General features: G+C 41.1%; 1 protein-coding gene across 2 annotated transcripts; it reads right to left on the bottom strand.

Moving 5' to 3' along the window:
• Window positions 1-674: 674 nt before the first annotated feature.
• chrd (chordin) lies at window positions 675-22,293 on the bottom strand. 2 transcript variants are annotated; one of them, XM_042486664.1, is made up of 21 exons: window positions 21,883-22,293; window positions 19,483-19,586; window positions 19,226-19,352; window positions 16,729-16,881; window positions 16,345-16,462; window positions 15,994-16,081; window positions 14,863-15,004; window positions 14,453-14,590; window positions 14,167-14,249; window positions 11,449-11,596; window positions 9,537-9,643; window positions 8,087-8,366; window positions 7,730-7,971; window positions 7,535-7,648; window positions 5,359-5,550; window positions 4,538-4,631; window positions 4,283-4,339; window positions 3,980-4,083; window positions 3,490-3,753; window positions 2,693-2,786; window positions 675-1,821 (listed from the first exon to the last, which is right to left on the bottom strand). In XM_042486664.1, exons 1-21 carry the CDS (start codon window positions 22,022-22,024, stop codon window positions 1,754-1,756), a joined length of 2,859 nt encoding a protein of 952 aa, XP_042342598.1. In that variant the 5' UTR covers window positions 22,025-22,293; the 3' UTR covers window positions 675-1,753. The 2 variants fall into 2 exon arrangements, with proteins under 2 accessions (XP_042342598.1, XP_042342599.1); XM_042486665.1 differs by having other exon boundaries at window positions 19,226-19,349.
• Window positions 22,294-23,926: the final 1,633 nt, after the last annotated feature.

Below are 23,926 nucleotides of genomic sequence, written 5' to 3'. Positions count from 1 at the left end.
AAGAAAATGACAGCAAAGCAAAAGCAGGAAAGAAATGATTAGAAAGAGAGAAGAAACGGGAAAAAGAGTAAAGGAAATGAAAGGAAAGTAAATTAAGACAAGGAAAATCAGAAAAGGAAAGATACGGAAATAAAAGGAAAATCATGAAAAGAAAGATAAGGACAGAAAGGGGTAAAACTGAAAAATCAGAAAAGAAAGGAAAGAAAAGGAAAGTACTTTAGGGAAAAAGGAAAGAGAAGATGAGAAGTGAAAGAAAATTAAAAACTGTGAGGAAACAAAGGAAATAATGAAAGTAAAGAAAATGAAAGATAAGAAAAGAGAGAAGAGATAAGGAAAGAGCTACAAAGGATAAGGTAAGGAAAGAAAGGAAAAGATACATATAAAAGGAAATTTAAGGAAAATGCAAAAAGATGAGAAAAAGGAAAAACAGAAGAGGAAAGACAAAAAAAGAAAGGAAAACCAGGTCATGAAATGTAAGGTAAGAAATGAAGGGAAAGGAGAAACAACAGAAAAGGAAATAAAATAAAATATACACAAAATAAGGGAAGACAGATAGAATTAAAGAAAATTAAATCCCAAAAACTCCAGATGAAAAGCCAAGATGCAAAAAGGGAGCGGTTATTAGAGGGAGCTGGTTATCCAAAGCATCCAAAAACAAACCGCACGGGTTTTCCAACAAATATTTGTTTATTTTGTCTCCACACCATTCAATAAATACAAAAAACAAACCATATTCCATACTCATAAACGACAATGATAGAAAAAAACCCTCATAAAATATTACTTAATTTGAAACAGAAATAGGAACAACCAAAGCAGAGGAGCAATGAGATCAACAGGAGGGGAAGGCAAAGCTCCGGTTAGTATGACGCTGAAATAACAACCAGCTGAGACTTTTCAAGCTTCTCTTCCAGTGAAACGGCGCTGATCCCGATGACTTCATGAATGATACCGAGTGAAAACTCAATCTGACAACGAATGAAAGTCGCAGATTGGCTGCGGAGACGGGAACGACCCTTTCCGCCAAGTTTTTTCAATGTTTTTCTTTCCTTTTTTTTCAGTTTGTCAACCTTGCTTTGCCATCCAGGAAGTTTACTGTGTTTCTGTATTGCTGATTAGTCGTATTGCTTAATGGTAAAAACACACACACGCACACACACACACACACACACACACACACACACACACACACACACACACACACGCATGCGCACTTATTCAGACAGATTTGAGCAACACTTTCCTCTCTTTGCAGTGAGAGCAGGGAGAGCTACAGCACAGTAGCATTGGCTGTACTTCAAAAAGAAGCCCTGTCAATGTAATACAATTTGCACAATTTTTAACCAAAATTTCCTAAAACACAGCCGGGAAATGACCTCATTGTACAGCTGTGTTATATTTCTATATTTATATGCCAGTTGTCCTGTTTTGAAAAACAGAGTAAAAAAATGCAAATTCCAGCAAAAACGGCAGGCAGGAAGCGGAGAGCGAAGGTTTCTACAGTCCGGTTGGTCCTCTTCTTTGCTCCATCCCGTCACTTATCAAGTCTTTGGAAAATGTCATTTTATAATGTCTCCGTCTCTGCTCTTCGCTGTTCATTACAATCCTGAAGCTGATAACTGGGTGGGTGTGAGGTGAGGTGAGGAAGGGGAGGAGGAGGGAAGACCCGGTGTGCAGCTCTGGGTTCGGGTCCATCGGGGAGGGAATGGGTTAAATGGGTTAGAGGAAGGTTTGGCGTTGTTTGTGTGGATCATTATCTCACTGTCGGGGTTCGCCTTTTGTCTGGAGCTTTCATCGCCAGGTCGTCTTCCTCTTTGGAATCTACGGAGAACAGAGTTGTAGGATCTCTGTTACGTTACGTTTTAACAGCATTTGAAGCATCATCACAAAACCAAACGTATTTTTTAAAAAGGTTAGCAGCTCCCAAAAGAGACTTCTGAACTCTTTGAAACCTGGAGCAACATCACTTTTGGTCACTTTTTTCCCCCCAAAACATGGGAAAAAACATCAATGACAAAAAATATAGGAAAAAAGACGGAAAAATGTCTATGGAAAAAAAAGAAAGAAGCTGGAGAAAAGCTATATCTACAATTATCATAATTATATTTTATTTCATAATTATATTTTATTTTTTGTGCTTTGAGCCCTTTTTTCCAGCTCATGACCATTTTACTTTTTATTTTTGTTTTATTTAAAAATTTTCAGGGGATTTCCTTGTACTTTTTTTAAAACTAATTTCTTGCTTTTTTGGGTCATTTTTTCAATATTTACAATCTTACAGAATTATTATTACTTGTAAGCACTTCTTCCAGGTCATTTCCTTGTGTTTTTTGTTTTTTTTTAAAAACTTTTTTATTTGTTTTTGTTTGTTTGTTTTTCTTACTAATTTTCATGTAACTTTGCCGTACTTTTTTTTTTTTTACAGATTTGTTGCTAAAATCATTTTTTTCTTTTGTTGCTCATTGCCTTCTTCTCATGTTTTGGAAAGAAATCAAGCCAATTAGTTTGGGTTTCAAAGGGTTAAATGAGTAAATGAACAAGATTTCTCTGTAAATTTAACAGTCAGTAAAATGTTCCGGTTAAGCTGCAAACTTTATTATATTTGAGGTAATGCTGCCTTGTAAAATGTATATCAGCTGCTGGTTTTCTGTAAGTGTGTGTGTGTGTGTGTGTTTGTGTGTTTATTGCTCACCGAGGCATTCAGGACAGCACGCGCCCTCTTTGCGAGTGATATTGGTGCAGGTCAGCACTGGACATTGTTTCCTCTGGCACTTGGTCACACCGTGCTGTGGAGGATAAGAAGGGAAAAATGGAGGGTTGGTTAAAAAAAAGGTGTAGAAGCACAGATGAAAGAGACACAATACGGGTCGACCGATGTTCTCCACTATGTTCACCGATTAGTTCGTCCGTCTGCTGTTTGGTGGTGGCCAGGTGGTGTACAGAGAGTTAATTTAAGCCTTTTCATTGAGAAAATCTGCCTGCTGTGTGTGGAAACTGTCGATGAGAGCGGTGAGTGTGAGCCAAAACAGTAAAGCTGCAGGACGTAAAACCAAAACAACGAGGTGAAAGGTGCTAAAATGCTCCACAGAGCTACAGCAGAATTAGTGATAATTCTCAGTGGGTTCATCACTGAGAGCTCATTACATGGTCATCTGGCCAATTGATCATAAAAAAGCAGATTTAAATTCTAATTCGAATTAAGTCCAGCACCTCTGCCAAAGTGCAGGCTTTAGATCATGAACGGAGCACTTTTATGTTGAAAGAATTTAGTCCGAACTCTGTGTGAACTGTGATTGATTATTATAATACTGTGATGAAAAGACTGTATTTTAATATTCTCTTCCAAATGATAATTTTAATCAAATGAATCAACTTTTAATGAGCTGCCTTCAAGTCATTCTCATCACCAATGACTTTATTTCAGTAACATTTCAGCAAAGAATAATATTTGCACAGGGGTCGTATTTCTTGGCACTTTTCATTACTTACATCACACCAGCAGTTGATGCATTTCATCTCCCCCACCGGCGGTACCCAGGGATGCCAGTTGTCACTGTTCTGATAATAGTTCTTGCCAAATTTGCAGTGCCGCGGGCCATCTGCTTGCATCATGTCACCGTGCTCCAGGCCTGCAGGAGTCTTCTCCTCCTCTGGACACTCCTTACAGCAGTCGGAGGGATTACGCCTGACGGGATGACTGCAGGTCAACACCGGACACGTCACCTTCTCACAGTGGACCTCACCTGAAGATCCCTATGGATATAATGTAGCATTAGCATTAAAGAAAGCACAAAAAGCAGCTGACTTCTTTCTTTTTTTTCACATAAATAGTTGAAACGTCTTAATATTCCCTAAGGTTGAAGTTATAATAAATTCATTTATGCCTCAGTTTCTTTGGAGTCTAGATAAACGATCCATTAAGGGAGTTTTGGAAAGTAAATGCAGACTCGTGTGAATGGGTTTATTGGTGTATATTTACCTTGCAAGTGCAGACGGCACATTTTATGTAGCCAAAGGGAGGCACGAAGGGATGCCACGTGGTTCCTGGAGCGTGCATCTTCTGGTCTCCTTCAAAGTAACAACCTGAGAGAAAGGAAAGAGCAGAAAAAAGCGTTCCAGTCAGCAAGAAAAAGCCGCAGTGTTTCAAAGTTGAAACAGAAATGCAATGAAAGTAAAAAGTACTGAGACGTGTAGAAAGGAGAGACATAATACAAAAGGAAAAGCCTTTAGAAGACAAAATAACAAAAGCCGTGTAAGTGAGAGACAGGAGAGGTATACGTACCCTCAGGATGTTCTTCCACCCTCTCTGGAACTTTCATATCCTTGGGCTCCTTCCTCTCTGAACAGGAAAAAGGAAATGGAGACATAAAAACTGAATTAGTTTTCAACTTTATGATTTCTGTCAGGAGCACTGTGGGAATTCACCCAAAAGAATAAAATCTGCTCACAACTAGGGACTCGAAGCAGTATAACTGCTATAAAACCTAATATTACATATTCATGTTTCTCATTTACAACCAAAATCCGTCTGTCTCACCGTCACAGATGGGACAGCACTTGTCCTGTGGCTGAATGGTTCGAGTGCAGGTCAACACCGGACAGATGACCGGATCACAGATCACTGTTCGCTTCTATATAACAAAACATAGAAAGAAGAGGAGAAATTTTCTTATGAGACACAAGATGGCTCAATATATTAGTAATAAAATGTACTTCCCAGCTTCTCTTTAACTTTTTGAAAAGTGGAGCGCCATCACGTCTCGTGCTGCTTTCAGACGCCTTTCACAAGTATTCAAGGCCTTTGAAGCCTGAGCTAATTCTTGCTATTTCTTTCCTGCAATTTCTTTTAAAAACATGAAAAAAAAGGCAAAGAGCACTTTGGTTCAAAACCACAGGAAACTAGTAGATTTTGAAAAAAAAAAATTAATTAAATTAGGGAAAATTGAAAAAAGATGGGGAGATGTCTAGGGGAAATAGAAAAAAGGCTGGGGAAAAATCTTTAATTATATTTTTGAAATTATGTTACAAAATTATTATGTTTTTGAAGTGATTTTTCCGGGTCATTTTTAAAATTGTTTTTAAATTGTATTAATTTTTAATTTAGTTTAATTTAATTTATTTATTTACAATTTTAGGTTATTTTCTTGTACTTTTTACTGATTTCTTGCTCATTTTTGGGTCATTTCTTCTTTCATTGCCCTTCTTGCAATGTTTTTGAAAGAAATCAAGCCAATTTGCTCAGGATTCAGGGGGTTAAATGTGTCTTTGTGCCGAAGCATGCCTCCTGGTTGATTAAACCATCAGAGAGCTCTTTGAACAAACACATTTACTCGCTGCCTTTGTGTTTGTTGTCTTTACCTGGCAGCTGCAGGAGAAGCACTTGTCGTAGTTGGGGGTCCAGCGGGAGCCGTGAGCGTGGTGCTGGTTCTCAAAGAAGCAGGTATGGGGGTCCTTCTTCAGCTCCTCGGGGTCCTGCACCAACACGTCGTCAATCTCAGCCTCCTCCACCTCCCCCATGGTCCCGAACTCGCAGTTGTTTGGCACATGGACCTGAGAGAGGAAATGTGTAGACAACAGAAAGAAGGGAGAGATGGAGGTGGAAGACATGAAAAGAAAAACAAGAATGCAGCGCAAAGGAGGGAGATGTAGGGGTGAAATGTGTTGAGATGAAAGAGAAGCAGAGCGGAGAAAAAAGAGAAAGGGTTGTTGGGACGTTAGAGATTTGTTGGCCACACCTGACTCCCGGCTGCTCTCAAGCTGATTTGTTAATTGTTCCTAAATGGAGCGTTTCTGTGCTCCCAAGCAGATGGCTGTTTATGTGTTGGACCTGTTTGCTATAAAAACAGCTGGACCCCACTGCTGCCAGTGTGTGTGTGTGTGTGTGTGTGTGTGTCATCACTTTCTTTTAGCTTTAAAGAACTCGTCAAGCACTACACCTGCAAAGCTGCAAATAGGTTTGTGGGCAACTGAGGTCTGTGTCTCTGAACCCCAATAAAACTTTTACTTTCTTCAGCAGCCTCTCTCGGCAGACAGCACCTGCTAGTGAAAGTGTGTGTGAGCGCTAAGTGAGCAATCACACACACACATAAACACTCACACGGTTAAAGGAGGCCCCAAGGACTCGACTACTCTTCTTTCCACAATAAAATCACTTATTTTTTTATTTTGTTTATTGTGTTTTTCCATGCATGAGTTTTATACTGTTGTTACTAACAGGAGACGAGAATGTAGCTAAATTAAAACTGATGATATAAACAAATATATTTAATTGATGTGTCTTGCTTTTTACATGTTTCTAACTCCTTAAAGCTCCTTTGTGCTCCTGTTTGTACGAAATACGTCCGTTTCAAACATCATGATCCTCCTTATACTTCCATATGTCCTTTATGTTGGCACAGATTCAGCCAACAGATTACACACGATGGTGGTGTCAAGTTTCACATAACAATAAACGCAGCGACGGTGGAGGTCATCATAATGCACCTTTTTAAAGGAGGCAGCGCTGAAGACGTCGGAGGTCTGTGAGACCATTTAACCCTTTGAAACATGGATTGACATCAGTTTTCTCGAGCTGCATTCAGACGCCTTTCACGAGCGCTTTGTGCGGTTATGCCTTTTTTAAAATGTGTTGGCGGTCGAATCTCACAAACTGCGCTACACTGACCCAATAATCTGTGGTGGTGTTGCTCAGTTTGGTTTATATCCATAAACTTTCAGGAAACATGCACGAATTCAGACAAAATCATTTCAGAGTACGGACAGAAGGCTACGTCTTTGTCCATCTGCAAACGTGTCTACCATAAAGCATAAAAGAGCCCTCAGAGGTACTTTCTGACTGGAGTTAGTGTTCTAGGGCATAAATAACTTTAAATATGAATGAAAGATTTGCTCACTTTGACACAAGGTTGGAACTGTCTGATTTATTATGACGAGTCACCTTTTTAAAAGCCAGAGTTTAAGCACAAAATGATCTAATCCCTCCTTTTTGGGCTCTGTTAAACTGGTGGACTCCTTTGCCCTGTTAGCATTTATTGTGCCATGGTTGTAAAACGGTTGTCTTGTCTTGTCTTGTCTTAAAACAGTTCTGTTAGTGTGGTTTGGACCGTTGTGCTGTGACTGAGCTGTAGTTATAAAATGGTTGTGTCATGCTTGTCCAAAGTTGGTGCCACAGGTGTAAAAAAAGGGTTTTGTATTCCATGCCCAGTTTTTTTGTATTTAACCTGCTAATTTTTAGGTTGCTAGTTCTGCTAGTTTTAGTTTTGTGAGAAAATTCACAAATCTTTAAATGCCTGTCATGCCAAAAAAATATCAACTTTGTGTCTTCACAATGTGTTCATGGCAGAATCAGCACCTCTAAAATGTGGGAGACTAAAATCTGTCACTGAAACTGAGACTAATGAATTGTTTTAGAAAAATGTGCATCTCTCTGGGCTTGAGTGAAAATCCTGGCTTCTTCTATTTGACAGCAGAAACTGATTTAAACTGAATAATGAGTTGAAAAAGTCTTGGCTTTTTGTGGCTTTTCTTTACATACCTGTCCTCGAATTTCTCCTCGAGGGTTCGTCTTGGTGCTGACCTGGATGAAGGCCGTTCCCCGGTCCAGGTGTTGCAGTAATTCAACACTGATGTCCTTTAACACTCCCTGAGCCTGGAGGAGAGGGTGTGTGAGTGTGGACTTTTGTATTTATTTGCATGAATGTGTACTGTATGTGTGTGCACGCTGATGTACCTGTGAGCCGTAGAAGCCGGTCAGCAGCCTCTTGTGATTGGTGCTGCTGTCATCTATTTCTCCAATCTCAGCCAGTCCGTGCAGGTGGGCGTTCACAGTGAGGTCGTCGGCCTTGCTGAGGCCCGCGACAACGATCTCATAATGCAGGTGACACTGTCTGTCCACTGACACCCAGGCGTGCCCAGAGGCACCAGTTCTTACTGGTGGAGACACATAGTGTCCAGCCAGAGGAGTGGGCAACTCTGAAAGAAGGAAAATGGGTGATATTTGTGACATTTTTCCATGTATTTTTATGCATTTTATGAATCTCATGACCTCCCTTGCCCTTTTCCCTCCCCTGCCTTCATCGATCCGTACCATGCCTGGGTGCCTCCAGGCCGCTGTAGAGCAGAGCCTTAATCTGCCCCCTCAGCTCCCCCTCCTGGCTGTGTGCCGTGGCCACGTTGATGAACAGCTCGTTCTGCAGCAGCATGTGGATGTGTCGAGCCTCCAGACGACTCCAGCTACCCTGCGCCTGGCCAGTGGCCTTGTTGTACTCTGTTGTCAGGTCATACAGCACAGAGCGCTTGTTCCGCCGCCGCGGCTTCAACTCAATAGTGAGACCAGTGAAGTCACTGGTGAGACCTGCGACCTGAACCTGGACAAGAGGGTGGGGGTGGGGGGAGTGGTTATTAAAGTCCCCTTACACTCAAAAATGTCTTTCAGTTTTTGTTCCTTCTCTTTAGTGTTTGAGCTTCACATTAATCTGCTGAAAGGGAAAAATTTCTGTGTGTCACTTAAAACTCAGCAAAGAGTGGGATTTTATGGGACATCTTGTGTCCAGCACTTAAAATCTTATATTCACAAATTCTGGATTTTCCAGTGATAAAAAGTAGATGTATTTTAAGAATGTTAAGAAGAGAGACTAGGCTATATAACATATTTTAAATACACTGGTGGAATGTAACTTAAGTAAATTTACTCAATTACTGCTCTTAGGTCCAATATTGAGGTAATTTTTTGATATTCTTTACTCCTACTCCACTACATTTTGGAAGCCAATATTGTACATTTTAATCCACTACATTTATTCTACATATCAATTATTCTTTAGATTTAAATTATTAATGAAAATATAATTAACAAATACATCATGATGCATTATATGGATAAAGATAAAACTCTATTGATCCCTTGGGGAAATTCACAAGCTACTCAGTAGTACTTGTATGTATAGTAAAAATACCCCCAGCTTTACCAGCTGTAAAATTAGTGTTCACTTTAATTAATCAATAATTACACAATATTCTAAAATGGGCCATTCTGCATAATGAGTATTAATGTTTTTGTACTTTTTCTTAAATTCAGGACTATTACTTAAAACTAAGTATTTCTATACTATCTTATTGCTACTTTTACTTCGGTTAAAGATCTGAATGCATTTTCCAGCACTGGAAAAATCATATCAGACACAAATTATGACACAAGTTTTCTTTATCCGTCTTAAAAGATGTCTTTAATTAAAGGAAAGTTTCATTTGTTGTGGTTTAGTTTGACTCTTGATTTTTGGCCTGATTTATTGCTGTTTAGTCAGTTCACAGCCTTTTTGTGGAGCGCATGAAGTTTTTTGTTTTTTAGAAAAGACTGGTGACATTCAGCTTTTCGGATGGCAGATTGTATTTTGGGTTCACTGTTTTTTTTTGTTTCTGATCCAGTTTACACCATCACAAAAAAAAATCAACTAAAACATAAAACATGTTTTTTTGCATAATGCTTTTTTATGTGAGGTCATAATATGTGAAGTCATATCAGGAAGTTTTCTCCTTACCTGATAGTCCAGTGTGCCATTATCGTGCAGGTAGAAGATCGCAGATCCCACACCTCCTGTCTTCCCCGGGGTCAATGCATCACCGCTGGACATCACACTCTGAATAGCTGCAGACAGATTATTAACAAAACTTTAGAGCACATTCCTGCTCAAATATCTTATCTAAAACCATCACTTTTCCCCTCTGACTTTCCCCCCTGAACTATACTACAGCCTGACAGCATGCGAGATGAGGCAATGATTTCTGTCATGTTGAAATTTGCTGTTCAGCCGAGGGGATTGAGAGAATGGGGGCACATTACGTTCCCTCACGTTCTGCAACCGCACACTCGTTCATAATGTCATCCATTCAACAAGAAACAGTCATTGAGGGGACAGATTCAATTGAACCACTAATCAGGAGGCGTTTCTGCTCGTGTAATTGCGTACATGACCTTGGGCCAAAAACATACATGTTGTTGCACTGTCTGGCGAAAACACACCAAAAAAAAAAAAAAAAAAACCCACCCGAGGTTAAGCCTAAGAATGAGGTAACCCTTGTTGAATGCAGCAGCAGGCTTAAAAAGATTGAGCTGAGAGGGCAGGAGGGAATGAGTAACAGGGAAGGATGAGGGAAAAGTGCAGAGAAAAGCATTTGAAAATGACATGAAGACAGAAAAAAGCCAGAAAGGAGGAATGACGCCAAGGATACACAAAGAGGACAGCAGGCGACGGGTTCGAGACGTAAAGGAAAGGAGAGTGAGAAAGTGAAGGAGGAGGAAAGAGAGGGAGAGGAGTGTGCTGGGTTTGAATTCTTCACACATAACGTCAAGCTGTTAATCACAGCACTGGAACACCAGCAGACTGTGACCTTGGCAGCACCACTGCGTGACGGCGTGTAAAACTTGGACTTTTACGTATTTGTGTCTGTTTGTGTGCATAGTTTGGTGCGTGTTAGACAATGAAAGCATCTCTCAAAGTGTTTCAAAGAGCCGGACACCTTGATGTTCAACGTTCAAGTATGTGTCCCATGAAAAGGCCATATGTGCATGCTGCAACGGTTTCAGACCAAAAACCTCTGTCTCTCTGTCTTTCTCACGCACACAGACAGTATTACATACACAGTCCCGGTGGGCCACCAAGTCAAACAGAAGGTCTATAAACATGGTTTTCCCCCAGCGATAAGACTTGAAAGGATGGGGACAGAAAAGAAAGAGAACAAGTATTTATAGAGGAGAATGACAAAAACAGCCACAGATGGACTAGCACAAACCATCTACGACGCAAAACACATTCTTAGTAACCTCTGTGTTTGTTGTCTCCAAAGTGTTTGAGAGACATGGAGAAAACTACAGTGATGTTGAGACATGGCCAGAGAAGTGTTTATGCTTAACATTATGATGTCACCTTTGACCTTGGGTATGAAATTTTATCACTTCATCATTACATCCTATTAGACATTTGTGTGAAATTTAAGACTTCTTGAGTAATGGCCACAAAAGTGTTTTATGAGGTTACAGTGACTTTTGACCACCAAATTGAAATCAGTTCATTCTTGAGTCCAAGTCAATGTTTGTGCCAAACTTGAGGAAACTCAAGTTTCGAGGCCTTCTTTAAATATTGCATTCACCAGAATGAGACAGACACAAGGTTACATTTTCCTTTAACCTTCGACCACCAATTTTTAATCAGGTCATTGTTGAGTCCAAGTGGACGTTTGTGCCAAATTTAAGGGAGGTTTCCTAACGGCGTTCTTGAGATATTGCATTCACGTAAATAAGATGAATGCAAGGTCACAGTGACCTTGACCTTTGACATACGACCACCAAAATTGGATCAGTTCATCCTTGGATCCAAGTGGATGTTTGTGAAAAATGTGAAGAAACATAATTCAGTAGACCTGCGTGACGTGTTTCATTGCAATGACACTTACTGTCACAAGATTTCCTTCCAGTGATGAAGCCAGAGATTTGCTTGGGATCCTGACCCTCGGTTGCCACGGCGATCTCCAGCTGACCACGTGATAACCAGAACAGCTCGCGGCTGTTCAGGTCTGTCAGCACCTCCGCAAAGTCTGGATCCTGCACCAGATTGAAACAGTTAGCTTGTGTTGCTACATGTGGGTCAAAGAGAGAATAAATAAAAAACCATGTCCATTGTAAACAGATGCCTTTACAATAGCAGAAACGAAAATGTCATTTTTAAGCTGTCAGGATGTTGTTGACATGATGTTAGTACAACACTGACATGTTACCAGAGTAACCAAACCAAAGCTTATTTAGATAAAACGACACACTGGTGACATGTTTCCAACTAAAAATGAACTTATCCCTTCAGTTTATACAGAGAGAGCAGAACAGATCCCAGAGCAGAACCATCTCCTCAAGATAAGATTACTTCAGCGATCACAAAGACATCACAAAGTCAGAGACCATTACAGTTGTTGGGTATAGAAACACATGATTTTAAATCACCCCGTTCACAAGCTTAGACCCCGGGCAAAAAATATGGCTTCCATTGCCTTCACATGTTTCATATTGAGTGAAGTTTCATTTCAAGCAGACAGACTGTGGGACGTGGGGTGAGGACGTTGAAAAATGTTGGAGTAATAGGACAGATGTACGAGCGTGTTGAAGAAATGTTACTTTTATGACTTCAGGGCCTCAGTTCAATATAAATATACATGTACCATAAATCCACACAGCGAGGAGCCAAAACAGAGTGGGAACGGAGACGGCGCTGGGCAGAGAGATGGTGACTTATATTGGGGGAAAGTGAATGGATAGAATAATGAGAGTGAAGTAAGGTGCAAAAGGATATATTTGGGTCTGGCATAAATCAAGCAGAGCAATAACACTGTCAGGATTACCGGTCCAATAAAAAATGACCTCACACATTTAAAAATCAGATGTGTGTGCTCGTCTGTGTGAGCATTTAGAGACAGAGAAAATAAAGACTCATCTTCAGCTAGAAATGATGCATGCTGCCTCTGTTACTCAGCTAGACTGAAAATGAGTCAGCGGTTTGGGTTTCAGCGTCAAGCTCGAGGACACTTTGAGGGGTCATGTGGCAGCTGCTGAGCTCGAACTTTTCACATACTTTCACGGACCGTCTCTCTCACCGCTAGGCTCGAAAGAGGCGCATCGGCCCTTCACGCAATTCCTGGCAGAATTAAAAACAGACCCGCCTTTCATCACTCCTCCTCCTGCCTCCTTCCTCCCTCTATCCATCTCAGCCCACAGACCACTAACCACTGACATGTGTGAGGAGTGTGTACGCAGTCCATCCTCTCTACCTCCCCCCCGTCCCTCCCCTCTTCCTCTGTGTCTCTCATCCCTCGCTCACATCTGTCTCCTGCAAAAGTCCCTCTCACACACTTTCTCCCTTCTCTTGTTTTCCCCTCACTCTTCCTCTCCATCCATTTTTCTTGTCATGTCTCAGGGTAGTTAGCTCTGATCAGAGCATCCGCGACAACAGCGCTAGGATGTGGTGACCGGACCACATCCGTCTCAGAGAGGAGGGATGGGGATGGGGACCAGGAGTGTGAGTGTGTTGCTGTGTCATATGTTCCTAACCAACAACAACGTTGCTTCTCCTCCAGTCTTTAATTCATCGTCTGTCCCAGACAAAACCTCCCACTGAATATGATTAATATTGTGTCATTTCTGGATTGTTTTTCCATGTATTTTGTGGAAAACACTCAATATTTTTATTTTTCAAACATGAAGATGAAAATCTTTGGTTCAAAATATTATCAACAGCTTTTATTATTGGCATCAGCTTTGAAAAGCCCATGCGAAACAACTTTCCTGGGACCATTATTGCAAGATGACAGGAGGCCAGAGGCGTTCCTAGGATTTGAAGTGATTCGGGGCTTGGCCTGGACCTCTGTCTGGGTGTCTAGGGATCCTCCCCTGGCATTTTTTTTATCTGCAGCTCCAATCAGCATTGATAGAATCACAACACCTGTGTGAATGCTCTAATTTCAGCTCTGGCAAGATGCAATGACGCACTGCCACTAATTACCCCTCTCCTCCTAGACAACGCTAAAACATCAATCCAAATTAGTCTGCACCGGGTTCGAAAGAGAGACTAAGTAATTACGAGGTAAATAAAGACAAGTTTCCACAGACCTCTATCCATGCTGCTTTCTACTGTTTAACTGCTCTGTGGTCTGTCCGTGACGTAGAACAAAACAAACCACACACAGAAAGGCGTACTCATCTGCTGCAGCGCTGGTCCTCTGACAATGGGAAAGCAGTCTACAGCCTATTTTCAGCAGGTTTACCCTCGTTTGAAAACTTGCATGCACACACTAACTTTAGTGGAAAAGAGGTATTATTTTTTGTTAAAAATCCCAGTGTGAATCACTTTATTTTCATTGTGAATTAGAAAATGGTTGACAGGCCACTCGGCAGCCTAATCCATACACGCCCACCAAGCTGATGGTGGCTGTTGGTCGATGCTGAGCCACTAGTGAGCATCTGTTATCTTAGTTTAGCTGATGGCTGGAGTCTTTGCAGTGTGTTTAAGTGCAACTTTTTGCAGTTAGCCTTCATTGCCACTAGTTCACAGATGTCAGTTTGGTGTGTTGGGGCCTAAAGTGAAGTAGCGTTACCATAGACCATGATTAATGTGTTTTATTACTCACATGAGAGGTGATGTTGGCTTTGATCTCCCTCAGGACGTGTTGGCGGTACATAAGCTGGACTCGGATGGGCACCAAAAGGGGCTCTGACGAGAGAGAAATTTGTCTGTCATAAATATCAAAACTTCAGCAGTTTTTTTGACAGAGACCAAAAAAGAGGATTCTTCCTCAAGAGTTCTTTTAACTTGTATCTTCTGTGGCAAAATTGGTTATCAAGAGTTTTGTTGAGTTTTGAAATCGTTCTTCTTGTCAAACATTTATTTCTCAACCGTCTCGTCTTGCTTCTCACCTTTGTCTTTGTGTTTGATGAGGCCTTGAAGAATAAGGATGAAGTGGAGGTTGTTCTCTGTGTCACTCAGCGTCAACATGGCGATGCCTCCCATGCCTGAATTCTCCTCCTCCGATGTCAGCGTTGAACTGAATGTCTCTGTACACAAGACACATGCACATTACCATACTGAGTGTCTGTATTCTCTTACAGGACCTCTATACAAATACTTCTCTGTAAACAAAGCCCACACTTTTTAGCTGCATTAATCCACACGAGGCTTTTTGAGATTACATGGGAACATATACAATTCCACTGCTTTGTAAATATTGAGTTTATTGTGTACTGCAACACAAAGACAAAGACATACAAATGTCTCACAAAAAATAATGAGCCATCAGAATGCTATAATACCCTGCATGCACACCCACCAGCAAACAGCGCCCTGTGTTTGATGATCTTCCCCTCCACTTCTACTCGTCTGCTCGTCGACGAGGTCATGCTGATGCGCATCTGCTCAGACTGCAGCTGTCGCATTAGAGGCTTTGCCAGGTTCTTCCACACTCCACAGATCTACACACACACGGACAAAAACACAGGCAGGTAAGCTGCAGTGTTGTCACACTGAAAAAGCACACAAACAGACAATGCATGCACATCTGCTAAATGCATCAAACCATGTGATTGTACTCTTGACCCCTGGCTGCAAACCTTCAACATAAAGCCACTGCATCTCCCTGGGAGCTGAGGGAAGAAATGTGGCCGTGTGCCGGCACCTCATAACTTTCAGTTCAGGGGTAATCTCCATTTTAATTAGCCATGCTCTCTGTCCCCCTGCTATACAGTGATGTAACATGTGAAAAATTCTCTTTCCAAAAGTTTTGCTCCAGCAAAGTCCCTCTCCTCCCCCTCTAGTTCCTTTCTTGTGTTGGAGTGTTTTCTCTAAGGTCCTCTGGTGCTCGACACTGACATTTATCTAAAAATAATAATAGGCCAATTTCTGGGACCTGTATTTAGGGGGCTCCTGCCTCGCTGAATGGAGTGTTTTGAGCCTGAAATGGAATGAGGAGATGTGTGTGTGTGTGTGTTTTGGCAGGAAATGATGTGTAGTGATCGAGCCAGACCTTAGGGAGTGTGTGGACACGCATGCAAAGATACCACTGTTACAGCAACAGATCAGTTTACTGATTTATCAGGATGATATTAGCATTTTATTAAACTCAGTGGTGTTTACCTCTGACGTGACGGCAGTAACTCTCCAATGTGATTTTGAGTGAGTGAGTGCTGATGTTTACCGTAATCAGACTCTGTTTGTGATGTTTAGAAAGCGGCAATGAACCAGAAAGCGAATGTCGCTGTACGTGCGTGCATGTCTAACGTTTATTATCGCAGAGTGAGTTATGGGAGAAGAAGTCAGAGTTTAAGCACAGAGTCATGGAGTGCATCATTCATCATACCAGCACTTAATTTCTCTTTCTCGCAGGAAACACACAGAAACACAGAATAAAAACACAACTAATTGAGGCAAGAGTGAATGATTTTCTATTCAAGTTATGTCTTACCATGTCTGACTGTCCTTTGGGGACTTTGTATTCAAAAGCAGCGGTCCCATCTGAACCTAGGAAGGTTATTTTACTGGGGCGGTCCATTCTGCAAAAGTAAGATGGATAAAAATAGATACAAATGTAATGGATTAAGAAATAACTGAATTTTTCCACAGCTTACTCCTTTTCCTTTCTTCTTAATGTTGAAAAACAGACAACAGATGACAGTCTTTTATATTTACAGAGGAAAGGATAGCAGTAATGCTACTGAGGCTGATCAGAAAAAGAGAAGATCATCACCCTCCGAGACTAAAGCAACAAAAAAAAGGAAAAAAAGACGTTTCAGTTGTGACACGTTGTTCATTTTACCTCTGGTATGTGATAGAGAAGGCCAAGCTAGTTCTGGTCAGAGAAAAGCGAGCTCTGGCAACGCCGCTGGAGCTGGGCAGCCATGATTCCGTTACTCCTGTCAACACTGCAACAAAGTCTGCAGAAGGAGAGAGAGTTAGATAGTTAATTACTAACATATGCTGAGATAAACATTCCTGTTTATAGTGCTTTTATTATTCAGTGTGTTTGAGTGTGTGTATTTTTGCATGTGTAAGTTCTGTATGAATGTCCTCTCTGTAGCATGTATAATTCATATTTTTGGGTTTTTTAGTGTTTTAACAAATTGCAGTCCGCTGTGTGGACCATATATCAGTGTAAGTGTGTTGGTGGTCTGTCCACCTGTCTATGGCTGTTCATGCTCACCAGTGCGGCTCTCCCCAGAGCCCAACTCCTCAGAGCTCAGGTAGGATCGGTCATTGTATGATTTGTGGAGGTCATCCTCCTTATCTTTTCCTTTCTCATGGAAATACTCAAAGCTGTCCAGCACAGAGTCTGTCTGTTTCTTGTCATCCCCACCTGTAGGAGGGAAAAAAAACAGATGAAAAAGTTAATTAAATGGAGAAACCTGCAGACCATGAGTAGGACTACCAGTATGCCTAATGCTGGTCTTTGAATGCTGGTATAAATCCATTATAATGTGTTAAAAATCTGTAAAACAGGAATGTATTTTATTATCGTTTTACTTCCTCTTAGCAGAAGCTATATTCTGGTTTCTAAAAAAGACTTTCAATTTCTGCTTTTGAATCTGTTTTATTATCTGCGAAGGTAAGCCAAGTGAATCCAAACATTTCAAAACATTCTGCTTCAAAGTCTGGCGCACAGATGAGACAAAAGCATCGGCTGTTCTCCTTTTTTCCCTTGCTTGTGTTTTTAGTGCGGATGGAGAGTGCAAAATGTGCGGACACGAGCAGCCCGAGAGAACGAGTTCGAAGTCGAGGTAGAGCAAAAAAGGTAGAAATTACAGAAGAAATGTAGGAGATGAGAAGAAGGGACGACGTCAGACACCAATTTTAATTCAACGCTGACGACTACATTCTCTGTGTCTTCCTCACTTCCTCTCTCTCAGCCAGGGGTAACTAACCAGGGTAGTCTCTTGCAGCTGAGGAGCTTTAAGGAGAATTGGGAGTGACACTGGCGTGCGATTCCAACAATGACCTGCTGTTCTACAGAAACTGCTGTGCACTCATACACACACACACACACACACACACACTCACTCACACACGGTGTCACATGCAGCAATGCTCACTCACCCAAATGCAGCCCCACTGACACGATGTTGAGAAAGGCAACCGCACACTGGTTCTTAGTCACCCACAAACTTTATTTCTCTGAGGAAGTTTTCGGAGGAGCTCGACAGGACTGTCTGCTTTCTTTCTCGGTGTCTGATTCACACACACACACACACACACACACTGACACAGACACACACCACCCACAAATCTAAAATCTCATCATTCCTCTTTCACTCCCTCACACTCTTTTTGCTCCACTGGGCATGCTCGAGGGCTTCTGGGTAGTGTCACTCTCACTTCGCTCCACTTAAGTTAGCAACGCTGTATCCTCAGGTGCTCCAGTCATAACACACACACACACATACACACACATATAAACACACACAAACACATACACACACACACACACCATTTTCCATCACTTACACAAATATACTAGCTGCTTTGGTGCCAAACCTTAGACAAACACACTCAAACTTTTCCTTAAAACTTTGACCACAACACACACACACTCACTCACACACACACACACACACACAGCACAGTGTTGTCCACACAGCGCTTTACCTTTACTTTCCATTCCATTACCAGACACACAGCGTAGAAAAACACTCGATCTGCTGAATAACAGTGCGGCATGAAGACCCGCCCTGCGTGCATGTGTGTCTGTGTGAGCATGTGCGGGGAGCTCTAATTCTCTAATAAGGTGGAATTGTGTGCGCAGCAGTGCGTGGACAAGGTAAGTGGCAACGTGTGAATGAGGCTAAATAGATGGGTGGTACTTTCAGTTGTAGCTGGTTAGAGAAAATGTCCATTTGATACGGCTGAATGGAAAATCAATTGACCTGCTCATTACAGCTAACAGCTGCTCTGAAGGCTAACTAGATGACCCAGTGAGAAAGAAAAAGGCGAAGAACTGGGATTACAACAGGGAAAGACCGAGAGGAAGAAGAGTGTATGAATCAACAAAGATTAAACAAAAACAATGGAAAAGAAACTGTTGGATCCCCTCTTCTGAGAGCAATTCATTTTTGTTCTTTCCCATAAGGTTTTGGCAGCTTATTTGCACTTTGAAACTTGAGCAAATTAGCTTGACTTCTTACCAAAACGTGGGATAAAAGCGACAAGCAACTTAACTAGAAATGACTCCAAAATGAGCGAGAAATTCACAAGAAAATTACCTCAATATAAGCCAAAAAAAGTTTAAAAAAAAAAACCTAAAACAAAAAAACATAATTTAAAACCCATAATGATAAGAATTATAAATTCAAATTTGCTAATACACAATAATCCTCCAGCAAATTTAAAGAGCATTTTGGGCAACTTTTGCAGGACATTTCTTGCCAAGTTGCTCATGTTTTTCCCCATGTTCTGGAAGGAAATCAGCCCTGTTTCTCATGTCTCAAAGGTTTAATTGCTTGTGAAAGGCTTAAGAACAGAGCACAAGTAAACCGATGTCAACCCAGATGTTAAAGGGTTAAACTGTTTGCTTGTTTTCTCAGCTGACTATTTCATACATTTATGACAGCTAGAATTTGGATTACAAGTTAAAAAAAAAAAAAGACAGCTTCTGATCTGGAAACCTGAGGGCAGCAGGTGGTGAGACGGGGTCAGCACATGATTACCTTTCGGGCATGTTTTACAGCAGTGTCCTGGCAGCAGTATGGGATCGTCACACTCTGGGTCTGGACAGTCCTGTTTGATGTTCTTACAGTTTACTTTCCCAAACACCTTGCCACGACGACTCTTCTGCTGCCAGAGAAACACCAGAGAAACAGACACATTAGTTGCTCATTAAATCTCAGCTGAAAACACACAGAAAGCTCAGCCTGCAACACACTGTCAGACATGTAGAAAGAAGTCATACTGAGACAAAACTTACAGTTTCGCATTGGCACTGAACACAGTGCATGACACCGAAGGGCTCCCCCAGATCTGGGTGCCATGTGTCTTCCAGAGAATAGGATCGACCTCCGAACGAGCATCCTGTAACACAAACACTGCTGATTAGACATGGCTGTCTTCAGGGTCAAACATCAGGGCGTTATGGTCATAATTCTTTGGCTCTCTGCAAACCAGAGACAGTGAAATTCTATGATTATATACGAGGCTTTTCCTTTTTAATCGTGCTAAAATGAATGATAGGCAGCAAAGAGGAATTTAGATCTGGCAACTAAAGATCCAAGAAGACTTATATTAAGTTCTTTAACAGCAAGAGAAAGTGCAACTGCATGTTTTTTATTAAGTGTCAGACATGCAGGATGACAAACTCTGCAGACTGAGCCGCAGTACCCGTTTTTGCATTTAACAACAAATAAATCCTGCATAGCTCATTGCCCAGGCATGTTGGAGGCAACCAAAACTCACTGGATGCCTCATGAGTTTTTGGGACTCAACCTTGCATCCTGTCTCATCTAAATGATCCATGAGCAGGCGAGGGAGACATTCAATTTTCCAGTAAAAGATTATCAGAGATTCCCAGAAATATGCACAATGTAGGTCAAACCTTTAAAGAAAAAAAATCTAAAGTAACTGAATTAAGTTTGATGGCATGCTATAAATGTGCTATTATAGTAAACAGCATCAGGAAAAGGGAGTAAGAAGTACTGTAAAGTAGCTACATTCAGTTTATATTTAACTCATCCTAAAACAGTGATTCCCAACAGGTGGGTTGCAGTCCAGAAGTGGGTTGGGGATTTATTCTGAATGGACAGCAAGTGACTTGCAAACATGGCAAGTTTGTACAAAACATACTTCATTTTGAAGTGCCGTTTCCTGCTGTAGAGTGAGATGTTTGTTTTTTTTCCCTGATCACAGAGCTGATTACCTGATTACCTGGCAAAGATGATCTTTTGAAATTTGAAGGACATTTTTGGCCAAGTTGCTCAGTGCCTTTTCCCAAATCAGTTTGTTCGGATTTCAATACATTGCGTTGATCCAGGTTGCAAAGGGTTAATATAGGGAGTGCATTGTATATAAGATTACAGGAGATAAAAATAGCTTTCATAGTGTTATTATTACTATACTAAAGTCATAATTGGGTGTTAGTCACACTGTGTTACTACAGCAGTATTATAGGGATCTTTGGTTAGGATAACTGCCTGTAAGTGTGTGGTGTGGAAAGTGAGCGCGCACGTACACACACACACAAACGTGACGTTACTCCTCGCCAGCTTCGCTCGAGCTGATGGCCTGCCTCACTCACTGCTACCAACCTGGTTCACATTATTCTTTCATTAAAGTGACTGCACACTTTAAACAGTCCAGTCCAGTTAAAGGGGAGCCAAACTGTGAGCCGCTCGCCTCGCCTGCAACTTCTGTCCTCTGCTGAAATAAATCATCCGAGAGGAGCCAATGCTTGTAATGGAAAGTCGATTGATTACAGTTTCCAGCGGTGAATTACACGTTGAGGCAGGCGGCGGTTAACGTGGAGTTCCCACAGTTTTGAACTCCAGAGTTAGTTACCTTGTAAAAACCGCAATGAGCTTTGTACGTAGGGGCTTTCACACATGAATCAAATGGCATTCACTGCGGTTATGACTCAGATGTTTGCCGCTAGTTTACACATGAAGCAGCCCAGGCACTAGAGAACAATTCAAGGAAACATGGAAATTCACTTAAAACCGGGTATGTCTGCTATAACAGTGGAAGATTTTTAACTTTTTAAGATTCATGTTAATTAAAAAAAAAAAAAGCTAGTCTTGTTACTGCGACGCTTCACTTTCGAATTTAGGGCATAACCTGGCGCAGGACGCACCATAATACTCCAAGCTTCATTGGAAAATTATACAATTTAAATGCTTCTTGTTTTTGTAGCAAAAACTATGCAAAGTTCACTCTTGCACTTCATCTGGTGACAGTAATAGCGTGCCTTCTGTAATTTGGCATAAGTGTTATATCAAATGACAGCTGTCCTTTTCCCCCCTTAACTTTAACAGTTAGCTACTCAGTGCTCGCTGCTGCCCCCCTCGGCCTGTTTTGGGTCAAAAACTACGGAAAGGAGGGTTTACTAGATTTGATGCTTGAAACTGTTGGTAGAACTGTTGGTATTTTCTCGGCTATTGGGCAAATTACCGACTAATTCACTGAAATAATGTATAGCAGGCTAACTTTACAGTCACAAAGAGCCACAACATGGTCACATTAGAAATTAGGCTACACATTTTGAACGTTTTGTTTCCTTTGCGCGTTCTCTGGACTCATTTGCGCCATGGCAGGGCACGATTTTGACATACAAGACACAAAGTAAATAATGTTCGAGTAAGTGTGTTAGTTTTCTTACCTGACAAGGCTTTGGAGGGCACCGGTTCTCTCTCTGACTGAATGGGCAGAGCGGAAGACTTGAGCCGCGAGGCCGCTCCGGTGTGCAGCCACGCGCAGCTCAGTACGCACAGCAAGGAGCGTAGCGCGCGGGGAACCAGCATCCCAAAACCCTCCTCTCTGTATGTCTCTCCTCAAAATATGTCCCTCAAACCTTCCGATATCGAGTACTTTATGGAGCCTCAAGTCGACTAACTGCACACCCTGATAAAAAGTTTTTCTCCTCGCGTCCAAGTTTCCTCCTCACGTTGTCATGAGTTTCAAAGTCTCCTGTTTTAAATCATCCGAGTTTCAGTCATGCAGAGGTTTTCCGAAGACAGGACATAGCCAAGTGAACAGTATGTCTTTCCTCAGTACCAGCAGCCTCCTCAGAGTCCCGTCCCTTTCTGTTTTATAGCCTGCTTCCCTGACAGCTTGAAGCGGCCACCGACCGGGAGGAGGGGGGAGAGATGATGGGAGGGGGAGGGGGTGGGTGATGGAAAAGGGAAATTGACGCCCCTATCAATTCACTAACGCTTAAGATATGGAAACGAGCCTGTGTCTGATTCATTTTATCGGCTACCAAAACTTCCAGAGCACTTTTTGCCCCAAAAGTTCTGGGGACACAGTAAAACTAGAAATATTATAGTGAAAAAAAGAGAATGGACGTTTCCTCAATGATTATTTTTAGCTTTTCTGCAATAAATAAATGAATAAATAAGAATAATGTGTTTTATTGATTACAAGTATAGTTGTGTTGCATTTACCATAGTTGTAAAACCTTTGTTCGGTGGGGATTTAACCATATAAAGAGTGGTGGAGCAAGTAGCCTACTGAGATCTTTTTTTTTTTTAAAAAATAGCAACTGTAAAAATAAACTATTTGCTTTAACTTAAAAAAAAGTTAAATCATTACGAAATTACCTCAACTTGTCTTCTCAAATTCAACCAACTTAAAAATGTAAGGCAGCCCGGACAACACTATTTCTTAGATGTGGATACTTTGTCCACCACTGCTGTAAAGTACCTGAAGTAATCAAATAAATGTAGAGGAGTATAAACATATGATATTTGGCTCCAAGATGGAATGGAGAAGTATGAAATAGCAGAAAATGTAAATACTCAAGTACCTTAAGTTGTACTGAAGAAAAGTACTTGAGTAAATGTATTTAGTTACTTTCCACCACTGCATATGTTATTCTGAACAGACTTTATCATGTTTTTTTTCATCATTTGGCTTTCTGGTCAGGTTCATAGTATACGAAAGAAAGAAAGAAAGAAAGAAAGAAAGAAAAAAGAAAATATTTAAAAACAAACAAACTGTTTTTTAATTTTTTTTTTATTGAGGAAAGTTATTGTACAGGCCGCCTTTTAAGACGACTGAGTCCAAAAATAGAAGTTAAGGTAATTGTGTAATGATTCAACTTGTCTTCACAAATTCAATCAATTTAAAAAAAATGAAGGTGGTCCGGAAACTAACTTCACTGAGCAAAACAAAGATTTTATCTCTAAAGTTTGTGGCACATTCTTTGTTTACTGGTTTTATTGAGTTTATCTGATGATGTAACCAAGATGAAAGGAAAAAGTTATTATAGTGGTGGTATTTGGTACGAAATGCACCCATATTGTTTCATTTTTTATTTAACATAACCTCCATAGATTAATGGATCATTGCTCTGATTTTGGCGCTCTGCAACAATGACAAAACCTAAAAAATCTGCTCAGTACTTTGTGCCATACTTCAGTCGGTTGACACCGATGACTTAGAACTACATCAGTGCTCCCGTGGAGAGAAAGTGTGAATCTCCAGATCATGTACAGTAAGGAATGTGTGAGTGTCTGCTGCTGTGGCTGGCTGCGCCGTCTATTTTTTCAAGTGTGTTGGGAGCTGAGACCTAAGTGACTTAACAGAAACAAATGAAAATAGCTGGAATACCTCAAGGCAACCCGCTTCAATTTGTCCTGGCCCTCTGCAACCCTCTGTCCTCCTTCAGACCTCAAAAACTGTTGCTTTTGGCTTGCCTGAAA

The sequence above is a fragment of the Plectropomus leopardus genome, chromosome 5 (genome assembly GCF_008729295.1).
Source record: "Plectropomus leopardus isolate mb chromosome 5, YSFRI_Pleo_2.0, whole genome shotgun sequence".
Taxonomy (NCBI): Eukaryota; Metazoa; Chordata; class Actinopteri; order Perciformes; family Serranidae; genus Plectropomus; species Plectropomus leopardus.
This window is presented reverse-complemented; position numbering and strand designations above follow the sequence as displayed.